Source organism: Primulina huaijiensis, chromosome 1 (assembly GCF_012295235.1).
Source record: "Primulina huaijiensis isolate GDHJ02 chromosome 1, ASM1229523v2, whole genome shotgun sequence".
NCBI lineage: Eukaryota > Viridiplantae > Streptophyta > Magnoliopsida > Lamiales > Gesneriaceae > Primulina > Primulina huaijiensis.
Window position 1 is genome coordinate 12,322,811 of NC_133306.1, and position 11,178 is coordinate 12,333,988.

Below are 11,178 nucleotides of genomic sequence, written 5' to 3' on the forward strand. Positions count from 1 at the left end.
TAGGAGTCAAAAATCCAAGACAATCCTGCATATAATTAATAACAGATCATATTAAAAAAAAATTAATGTCCACAGTTATTATATCAAATCAATTCATATTACTTACATCTATAGGAGAACCACCAAAGGCTGCAGCGATATCAGCGCCAATTGGGGCACGGTTTGACGACCATATGTTAGTCACCCACTGAAACATCATGGGCAACATCAAACCTTCCACATCTCTTCTCCTTGCTACCTTTTGTGCCACGCTCGGATAACATTCATAAGCAAGGATCTGTAACATAAATCTCAAACAACGTTACTAGTAGAAATAAAGATATCAAATCCATTTTAACATACAAAAAATAATATACCTGCAGAGGTAGAACAAAACCGCCGACAAGGAAGCTGCCGTCAACTTCTTTCCGACCTTGTGCCTCGGTGAGGTAATTATATCGCCCTAAAAGGTCCTTCTTCAAACATCGGACAGCATCCCGATAGGCTACTCTATCCCAGGGATAATGGTCGAACCTATCCAAATCATCTACAAGCCTCAAAAATTTAGGGTCGATCTTCATCGTCTTTTTCCTCGTCGCCTCACAAAATACGGCACAACAAAAGTATAGACTAGCCATCTTTATATTCTCCACATCTATACCAGTCTCATTATGCTCTTCGACTTTAATCTTTCCTGCCAAATCACTCAAAGCAATCTCTGACTTACCGGGAAAGTGTGTGGTGCCAAATACATCTCTATCTGATAAATCTTCGGGCTCTATAGCGCAATCGAGACCCGTTATTAAACAATATTCTAACAAAGAAAATCTAACCGGTCTTTTGCGCACCACCATCCACAAATCATCACTACTACTATCAACAATCTGATTACTCATTAAATACCATATAATTTGACTGGAAATGTTAAAATCTCTATAATACCTAACCAAATTACCAAAAGCCGACTGCTCGAGAAAATGGGTTCTCTCGTCGTTGTTCAAATAGCGATGAATCTTCTCAGTAACCTCTTTGTATCTCGATTGAATTGTCAATTTGCATCGAAATACTGCATCTCTGCCAAGTTTCCTCGGCAAATAAACCTGTGACACAAAAAAAATTAGTACAGTTACGGAAATATTGGTCGACCATAAATTGTCGACCACAATGGTCGACCATAAAATATGGTCGACCATAATCTATTAGTCGACCATAGGTTATGGATGTCGACCATAACCTATGGTCGACCATTTGACCACATGGTCGACCATACAAACAAGGTGGTCGACCATAATCTATTAGTCGACCATAGGTTATGGATGTCGACCATAACCTATGGTCGACCATTTGACCACATGGTCGACCATACAAACAAGGTGGTCGACCATAATCTATTAGTCGACCATAGGTTATGGATGTCGACCATAACCTATGGTCGACCATTTGACCACATGGTCGACCATACAAACAAGGTGGTCGACCATAATCTATTGGCTTTTTCACTTCGTGAGGTCGACCATACGTTATGGTAGACCTCTCATCGTCGACCATCAAAGTAAAAAAAGAAACGGCCATTCACACGCACACAACATACATAAATCACAAAAATGGACAAAAAACAGAAGCAAAAAATCGAAATAAACGCGAATCTTACCACATTTTCGTTTGCCATTCCTTCGATTGAGTAAGCGTCGCCTTGAGGGAAGGGTTTTTCCAGGGTTTTACGGGAACGATCGGAGATTTTGAAATTTTTTTCGAAAAGAGGCTATGGATGTTTAATCGGGGATAATTAGCTAAAAAGGGTGTGTTTAAAGAATTTAAACTTAAAACGTAGGGACATAAAGGTAATTTTAACCATGAATCCTTTTTTTCAAAAAAAACACAATACAGTCCCTTTTTGGGTCAATAAAAAATATACGATCCATTTAAAATTTAATTAAATAAAAGGGATTTTGACTTTTTTAAATCTAGAAAAGGGAGTTGAATATGTTAGTTAGATAAGATCATTAATTAGCTCATTAATTAGTTAGTTAAATTTCACCTGGGGTCGAACTCTTTGTTCGGGTTGAGCTCGACCTACTCTTCAGACGCTCGACCCAGTGGGTCGAGGTGCTGGGTCGTGAAGACCTCGACCCACTCTTTTGATTTTTTTTATTTTATTTTTTTTAAGAGATAAGAACCCACTCTTCTAATTTTTTTTATTTTATTTTTAAAATAAAAAAATGAAGAGTGGACCACTCTTCTACTTCTATTTTTTTATTTTTTAAAAATAAAATTTTTTTAAAAAAAATTTTTAAAAAAATGGAAGAGTGGGTCGAGAAGATCTCGACCCACTCTGCTACTTCTTTTTTTTTTTAAATAAATTTTTAGAAAAAAATAAAAAAAAATGAAGAGTGGGTCGAGAAGAGCTCGACCCACTCTTCTAGTTCTAGTTTTTTTTTAAAATACTTTTTTTTAAATAAAAAAAATAAAAAGAGTGGGTCGAGTGATAATGTTAGAGGTTTGGTTTAGGGTTTCGTTTAGGGTTTAGGGTTTGGGTCGAGATGGGTCGAGTGGGTAGAAAATTTTTGATATTTTTGAGTTTTGATCATTTTATAATATATAATTCACTTTATATATGAATAGAATGTAAATATATATAAAAAATTTATTTGTGTAAACATTAGTTATATGTTATAATTTAAGTATGCTAGTTAAAAAATTCATAACAAGTAGAAGAATGTATCTCTTATTCTAACAATGTGGGTTGAATTTATACTCGACTAAAAATCTTAACAAAGTTTATAATTCTACTAAAATTTTTAACAAATTTTATAATAATAGAACTAAAAAAATTCATAACAAATTTCATTACATATTCAATTTAATGTAATGAATGTATATCAAAGCATATGAAATTAATGTTATTGTATATAAAAATTAACAAATTTTATAGTTATACTAAAATTTTTAACAAATTTTATAATAATATGCTTCTCGACCCATCTATTACAATATATTAAAATCTATATAGATTTTACAATATATTAAAATATATATATATATATGGGTCGAGAAGCCAAAATTATGCTTCTTGACCCATCTCGACCCACGCGACCCACCAAAATTGGGTCGCGTATAATCTCGACCCAATTTTCTGACGAGTCATAACCCTCAACTCAGTTTTGATTGAAATTGTTATAATCCTTAACACATAAAATTAAATTACCAAATTGAGTGTACTGCACCAAATATTCTATCTCTTTCTCATTTAAAAATGATACAATCTTCTTACAGATTTCAACGTATTTTGATCCTAAAGTTAACTTGCATTCAAAAATTGATTTCTTCCAAGTTTAGCGAGAAAGTAAACCTGTAAAAAGATTATTAGTTGTATAAATTTAAAACAAAACAAAGGTTATTTATTATAAAAATTTAAAATTAATAGGTTGTGTCACGACCCATAGATCGTGAAAGAGTCGTGAAATCTTCACATCACGACCCCGGGTGGGTCGTGAAGTCACGACCCTGGGTCTTGTGCTTCATGACCCAAAGTTGGGTCGTGAAGCACAAGACCCGCGACCCATGGGTCGTGAAGCCAAGGGTCGTGTCACGACCAGGGTGAAGTTCTTCATCTTGGGTCGTGAACATTGACGAGACTCAATAAATTTGATATCTCAAAATAAATGTTTTTTCAATACATAGTTTTATTTTTGGATTTGTTGTAGAAGAATAATTTATAGATTCGTGGTTAATTGTTAGCCAAAAAATGAGAGGATGGAAGGTTGAGAGGAAAAATATTTTTTGTGAAGATAAGAAATGAAATGAGATCTAGGATTGAGTCGAGAAAGATGGAAAAATTGAGTCGAATAAGTTTTTTTATTTAATTAAATTATAAATTTTATTATATATAAAATTAAAACACGCATAAAAAAATTATTTTTTAAACAAATTTTAAACAAAAGAATAAAAAATAAATTACATTAAGTCTCTTTTCCTTAATAAACTCTTCCGTGCCGTCACTCCCTTTTCCCTCCATTTCCGGTTCCTTTTTCCTAATTTCACCCATGTAAGTTTAGTAGGAAAAATTTGAACGAACAAAACGGAGGCGATCGTAGACGTCGATGTTGACGGCGACTCAGAAGTATGCGGCGGGGGCGCTTTTTGGGCTGGCGCTGCACCAATCACAGATCCACCAAACTTGCCCTTTGGGCTTTCCATACGAAGACGATGATGAAGATGGTAGCGGCCGCGGCCCGTCCGAGGAACGCGGCAGCAGTTGCAGCAGTGCTGACTCTGTATCTGAAGATCCGCAGCTTTGGGTGAATCGATCCTGCGGTCTCCTTCGCCCTGTCTTCAGGTATTAAGTTGTTTTTATTCGTTTGTTTTGATGTATTTATCTGTGCAATGTGAATAGCTAGCTCAGGCTGCCCTCGCGGATGAAAATTTCTTCATGTCTTTGTTTCTCCTTTTCATGTTCAATTTTTATGAAGAAGATGTAATTTTGTGAATAGGTTTTTAGAAATTGATGACAAAGCATGGGCGGGACTGGAAGAAACTGCTGGACGTTCAGAAGCCAAGCAACATGTTGGAGCTGTAAGTTATTTCCATATCCGTTTCTCATACTTCTTTTTTTGAAGTTTGACTGCACAACAAGAATTACGATTGGATCCGCTAGTGTGGATGCGATAGCGCGAGTGGCTGTTGCAGTAGAGATTGGGCAGTGTTTAGCAAATGTTTAATTTGATGGGCAATGACATTTGTTTAATAGGGGACTGATTATTCTTCACATAATTGTTATTATTATTATTATTATTATTATTATTTAATGCTAGGAAATATTTTGTAAGAAAGAGCAGAAGCTTTATTGTATCCTTAAAAATTTGTGGGAAACCGATCTTTTCTATCAGTACTACTTAATTCTTGAATCATGACATGTACATCATTAGTCTGAGTGTGACACATTCTTAGAGTGGATAAATGTACTAAATCTCACTAAGACCGGAACTAGTATTGGGGAATAGAATCTGTTTCCTGATGAATTCTACATGCACTATTGGGAATAAACGTTCTGAAGAGTTGTTAGAAACATGAGGTTATGGAGTGGTGCTGTTTAGAGAGAATTTGGTGAGGATTTAATGTGCCGTGGTTGAAGACTGCAGACCGTTAATGAGAAATTCTATTAATATTTTTAGCTGGTGCTAAGTATATGCTATGCGGTAAATTATTACTCCCTAATAACAAATACTGTTACTTTTTTATCAGTTCCTTAGGTTACTAGCAGAGGAAAGAGGAGATGTATCGTCAGACGCCTCTGATAAAGAACTTGCTTTAACAAATGGTGTGGATGCTATGTCTTCAAGTATGGAAACATCTCCGACTGACTATAAGTCCAAAAAGGAAAAGCAACGGGAATATGAACAATCATGTAGAGAAAAGTTAGCAAACCCTGAGACTACATCGGAGATAAAATCTGAAGAAAAACATTTGCTTGACAACATTCAGCAGGAAACGAATGTTACTACATCTATTGTGGAACAAATCCATGTACAATCCATCTCTGAACTTACTGGAAAACCATTGGAAGAAGTAGAAATGCTTAGTTACCCAAGGAAAGTAACAGTTCTATATGAGCTCCTCTCAGCTTGTCTAGCAAATACCCCTGAAGACAACAAAAAATCCACAAGACGGAGAAAGGGTTATGACGCCCGACATCGCGTGGCATTGAGATTGCTAGCTACCTGGCTTGATGTCAAGTGGATAAAAATGGTGATATTTCTTAAAAAATGTGTTTGTGGTATAGGGATACTGTTATCTTTGTAATCACTGGAAGATAAAGTGCACATTGATGCACTGCAGCTTTGTTCTTTCAGATTCCTGCCTTATACGTCTATTACTATCAACTTCAAGCCTAACCATTATATATGTTAGAGCACTCGACGCAATTGAGAAAGTCTATCATTTAATGATTTTGGATAAATCTTTCTTCTGATTACTTGGATCCCTTTGAATTGATCGTAATCATTTTGCTTCTCAAAACGAGTAAATCTTTTGCAGGAAGCCATTGAAACCATGGTTGCTTGTTCTGCAATGGCACTTTTAAAAGAGGAAGAATCTAAAGAAGAAACACGATCGCCAGAAAGGTCATGGGCTAAGTGGAAACATGGGGGTATAATAGGTGCTGCTGCGTTAACTGGAGGAACCTTGATGGCTATTACTGGAGGTATGTAACCTTTATCACTTGTAACTTTTTGGACTCGTGTATCCAATCAAGTTTTTTCTTAGCTACTGCTCAGAGTCAAAAACATAAAGGAGAATTTCTGGTGAAGACAGCGAAATATCAGCAGGATTATAAATTGTGGACTTTGAATTTATTTGTGGGTCATGCTTTACCAGGTTTAGCTGCTCCAGCTATTGCTGCTGGGTTCAGTGCCTTAGCTCCTACGTTAGGGACTATTATTCCTGTCATTGGAGCAAGTGGGTTTGCTGCTGTTGCTAGTGCTGCAGGAAGTGTTGCAGGTTCTGTTGCAGTTGCAGCCTCCTTTGGTGGTTAGTACAAGAAGCTTTATAGGTCTTTGTTCATGAGTCGATTTCAATTGATTGCTTTTCTAAGTAGCTCTTTTATATGCATGGACATTGATGTTATTTCTCTGTGTTTCTTGTGTTGAATTACAATTGAGTGTTGTTATTCCTCACCTACACTTAAAAGTGACTGTATTTTTGAGTGTTGATCCATTCTGATATCTTCGTGACATTGCAATTGCAGCTGCTGGAGCTGGACTTACAGGGACCAAAATGGCTAGGAGAATTGGCGATGTGGAGGAGTTTGAGTTTAAAGCTATAGGTGAAAACCACAACCAAGGAGTGAGTCTTTCTCTACCAAATTAGGAAGTCATGAAAATAGGGATTTTCTCATTTTTCGATAACTTTTTATTGTTATCTTGTTAATCTATGTTATCTATGCTAGGTTTTTCGGGTTAATCTTCTAGTGTTACGTTTGATTGACAGGTTTGAAATCTTGAGTTGCATATTCATTTTAGCTCTTTAGATGATTTTGATTAAAGGATATTTCAAATTAACCTTCTACCAATTTATTTTAATGTAGTAATAGTTAAATGGATTTCAAATAAATACAACTTTGATTTAATTTGCAATTTAGGCTCCAAATTTCTCCATTCAAATGCAACCTAAAGCCTTTTTGTGTTTATTTCTTCTTATTTCTGAAGACCTGAATCTTTTTTGTTTTGTTGTCATTATTTTTTTAAATTTCAGCGGCTGGCGGTTGAGATTTCAGTATCTGGATTTGTTTTCGAGGAAGAAGACTTTGTAAGACCTTGGGAAGGACAATATACTAATTTGGAGAGGTAAGCCACATCTTACAAACATTTTTAACCGGTGGAAGTGCTCATAATGATCTCCGCTGTGTACTTGCGTTTCGCCTTGCTGCATTTGATGTATGATGCTAAATAACAATGCTTCTTTCCTGCTTTTCAAATTAAGAAATTGCTAGTGATGTTATATGGTTACAGGTTTTAATGCTTCCTGTACTTGTTCATGAAGTGAATTTTTTTTATGCTTGTAATGCAACAATTTGTTTAGGTATGCATTACAATGGGAGTCCAAGAATCTCTTTTCTGTAAGCACTGCTATTCAAGACTGGCTCACTTCAAGTAAAGTGCTTTACTCGAACACTGAACACAATGCATTAACACTTAAGACCACTGGAGCAAGTAATGAACACGACCATTCTCACTGCAGAAATTGCGACGGAAATGATGAAGCAAGGTGCCATGATGACTGTCCTAGGAACTCTAGTGACTGCGTTGGCTTGGCCAGCAACACTACTTGCTCTTACTGATTTTATTGACAGCAAATGGACAATTGCTGTGGACAGGTGTGCTTTATCACTCTGTTTGTTGAATAGTGATGATGAGAAAAGGAAGAAACTGACACAATATGATATATATACAACCTAACTAAGTTTTTCAACAAGAAAGAAAGTTGAACCTGATATGTTGGATTTGGAAGATTTGAATCTAAAGTTTCAGTTCTGTCAGGAAACTAGTTGAAGCTGAAATAATTTTTCTAAATCAAGGTTGAGGGGAGTTGTATGGTCTGGCTCATACCTTATTGATACCTTTTACCTCAGTGATTTCAGTGACACCATTACCCAATATTTTAAGTCAGTTCTAACTCCCAAATGTACACGCTTTTGTAAATTCATTTGTTTAGTGTGGAAAGGAGTTATTAATTTTTTTCAATCCATGTTGAAATGATTGTTATTTCCTGCCATATTATGTAGATCTGATAAGGCTGGAAAACTGTTGGCTGAGGTATTGCTGAAGGGGCTGCAAGGGCAGAGGTAAACCAACATATAAAAGCAACTGTAGGAGAGTATTATTAATTGGCTTTCAAGAAGCGTTTGTTCTGCCATTTTCCCAATCCACACTTACGTGTAATGGAATTTCCAGGCCGGTGACACTCGTAGGTTTCTCCCTTGGAGCAAGAGTTGTTTTCAGGTGCCTGCAGATTTTGGCTGAAAGCGAAACTAATGGTAAGCATGAATGTTTGGGTTCTGTTTAAAGTTGAGATTGCAAGCGACATAATGTTTGGTGATTGAATGAAATTTGACTTGATTCTCGTTACTAATATAATTTTCACTCATACATTCATTTTCTCCTTTTTATTAGCTCTAGGCGATGTTTTTGATAGATGAAATAAATGTTTTGTTTTGGGGAACTATAATGATACTGTATATGTCAAATTATATAAAATTATGTTTGATTTTCAATTTTTAAAATAACATATTTTGGTTAACAGCAGGTTATTTTTGGGAAATGATGAAAATCTTAATCATAACTAATGATTATATTAGTAGATATAAAAATGAGGGAAATTTTGTTTTTGAAAAGGGAATAAACAAGAATAATAGTGTTCGTTTTTTTTATTGGGGGGGGGTAGGAAAACAGTTTCCTGAGAATGGAAAAAAACAAGGCCTCAAGTTGTTGGCCTTCCATGCCTACCCCTGGCCCCTCTTTCCAGAAGCATAGTTGACTTGGGGTAGCGATTTAAATGATTGACTTTCACCAAACAGTTAATTATTTGATATATTTGTTGATTTTGTTACACTCGAAAAGTTCACAGGTTTTCGGCTTTCTTCTGTATCCTGCGCACTAATGATTAAATTTCTAAGCATATCTATTTCCCTAATATGGTCAGCTGGACTTGTGGAAAGAGTTGTTCTTCTTGGAGCTCCTATAGCAATTAAGGACGTGAATTGGGAATTCACTAGGAAGGTAAAAGCACATCACCTTTCTCACTAGGAGTGACTTTTCTTCGTGCCTCACTGTAGTTTGAGGTTAATCAAACCATCTGTATTCTGCAGGTGGTGGCTGGGAGATACGTGAATGCATATTCTACAAATGACTGGATGCTTGGAATCGTATTCCGTGCCAAGTATGATGCTTTTGTCACAATTTAAAATTTCACCGTGCAGAGTCGACTTGTTGGCTCATACGAAGAATTCTCTTTTTGGTGTATGTTCTGGCTCATCTTCCCATCAATTTTAATTTTGTATCGATTCTTCTGATATTTGAACAGCCTTCTCACCCAAGGATTGGCGGGGATTCAACCAGTTGATGTGCCCGGCATTGAAAATGTAAATTCCGTTCGATGACACTGATTTAATTATGATGCTATGACACAAATCCGTGCATGAGTTTTGACTTGCTGCCTTTGCCTCCTCACTTTGATTTAACAGGTTGATGTGACTGAAGTTATAGAGGGACATTCTTCTTATCTATGGTGCGCCCAACAGATCCTAGAACAGCTTGAGTTGGATACATACTACCCTGTATTTAATAGAAGAATTTTCGAATCTTCCAGTACTTTTCGGTTTCTGCGTCCTTGAAACTCAGAAAATGGGGGCCTTCGAACTGTTGGATTTGCATGATTTTAGGTGGGAAATTTCATCTCTCACAGTTTTCACTTGTTTTATGTTTACTAGGAAAAAGGAACGGGTTGAAAAAAGTTGTTTTGAAAAAAATTAATTATCCAAGTGAATAAATGTCATGTCTATTTTTTATTTATTTTGTTTTGACGATAATATGACAAATATATTTGTATATGTACATTAACACATTAAATTTTATTTATGAGACATTGGATATGTTTTTAAGCATATACTTATTTTTAATTCTTTTTACTTCTCTTAATAATTTGATATTTTTATTGTTTTCTTATTTTTTATCTATTATTTTCTCATGATATGAAACCATATTTTCATTTGGTTTTTTTGAGCGTTTGTAATTTATCATATTTTAATAATTTATTTTTTAAAAGAAATATTCATGTCAATTTTCAATGTTTTATAAAATATATACGCTAAAAGATAAAGTTGACAATTCATAATAAAACTCTCTACATTTTATTAAATATAATTGATTTTTTTATTTCATAAACTATATATAATAGATGAGTCTGTATTATGTGTAGTGGAGATTTTTATTTTAAATAATATTAAAACAATTTAATAAATTTGTTGTTACTCTCAAAATTATGATACATTTAATTTTTAACTTTCAAAATTTTTATGATGCAATTAATATTTTGAAAATTAAAAATATAACGATAATTTTCATGATTTTTAATAATTTTATTTTAATTATTATATAAATCTATCTAATAAATATTCATTTAGAAACATAAGATATATAATATGTTTTTTTATTTTTTGTCATAGTAATTTATTTTAGAAACACCTTCCCAACAATTTTTAGGGTTTTTAGAAATATATACAAAATAAAGACAAAAGTTGACAATTCATAATTGAATTTTTTTCTAATGGTGCACAGTTTTAGATTTTGTTAGTTTTGATTTTTGTTCCACGATTATTGAAAATCGTGATTAGCTTTACTTGACGACCCTCCATGCCTCAATTTTGAACAATTTTAGTTATGTTGAAAAATTATTTAAAAATGTGAAAAATATTTGTGTTGAAAATGTGAATGTTGAATGTTGAAAATTAGGTAAAATTAGGTGTTGAATATTGAAAATTAGTGTGTGATGATGTAGGTAATGATGTATTTTATTTTTGGATTATTTGTAAAAATTTTCTATAAATAGATCTCTCATTTGTGAAGAAAATCACAATTGAGTTTGAGAGAAAAATATTATAAAGTGTGTAGTGTGATAATTTTGAGAGTTTGAGATTTTTACTTTTTT

The 11,178-nt window shown here is 34.3% G+C and overlaps 1 protein-coding gene across 1 annotated transcript; it reads left to right on the forward strand.

Annotated features, from left to right (window-relative positions):
• Positions 1 to 4,006: 4,006 nt before the first annotated feature.
• Positions 4,007 to 10,043, forward strand: LOC140981609 (uncharacterized). Its single transcript, XM_073448035.1, has 15 exons — positions 4,007 to 4,315; positions 4,470 to 4,551; positions 5,221 to 5,724; positions 6,013 to 6,178; positions 6,352 to 6,504; positions 6,722 to 6,819; positions 7,228 to 7,319; positions 7,555 to 7,625; positions 7,714 to 7,849; positions 8,258 to 8,317; positions 8,427 to 8,509; positions 9,175 to 9,251; positions 9,341 to 9,411; positions 9,556 to 9,613; positions 9,716 to 10,043. The coding sequence occupies exons 1-15, from the start codon at positions 4,080 to 4,082 to the stop codon at positions 9,863 to 9,865; spliced, it is 2,037 nt and encodes a 678-aa protein (XP_073304136.1). The 5' UTR covers positions 4,007 to 4,079; the 3' UTR covers positions 9,866 to 10,043.
• The last annotated feature ends 1,135 nt before the right edge of the window (positions 10,044 to 11,178 follow it).

Coding starts and splice junctions, on each gene's coding strand:
- LOC140981609 (XM_073448035.1), top strand. CDS start 4,080: ATGTTGACGGCGACTCAGAAGTATGCGGCGGGGGCGCTTTTTGGGCTG. Junction 4,552..5,220: donor CCAAGCAACATGTTGGAGCT/GTAAGTTATTTC, acceptor CTTTTTTATCAG/TTCCTTAGGTTACTAGCAGA. Junction 9,412..9,555: donor GGAATCGTATTCCGTGCCAA/GTATGATGCTTT, acceptor ATATTTGAACAG/CCTTCTCACCCAAGGATTGG.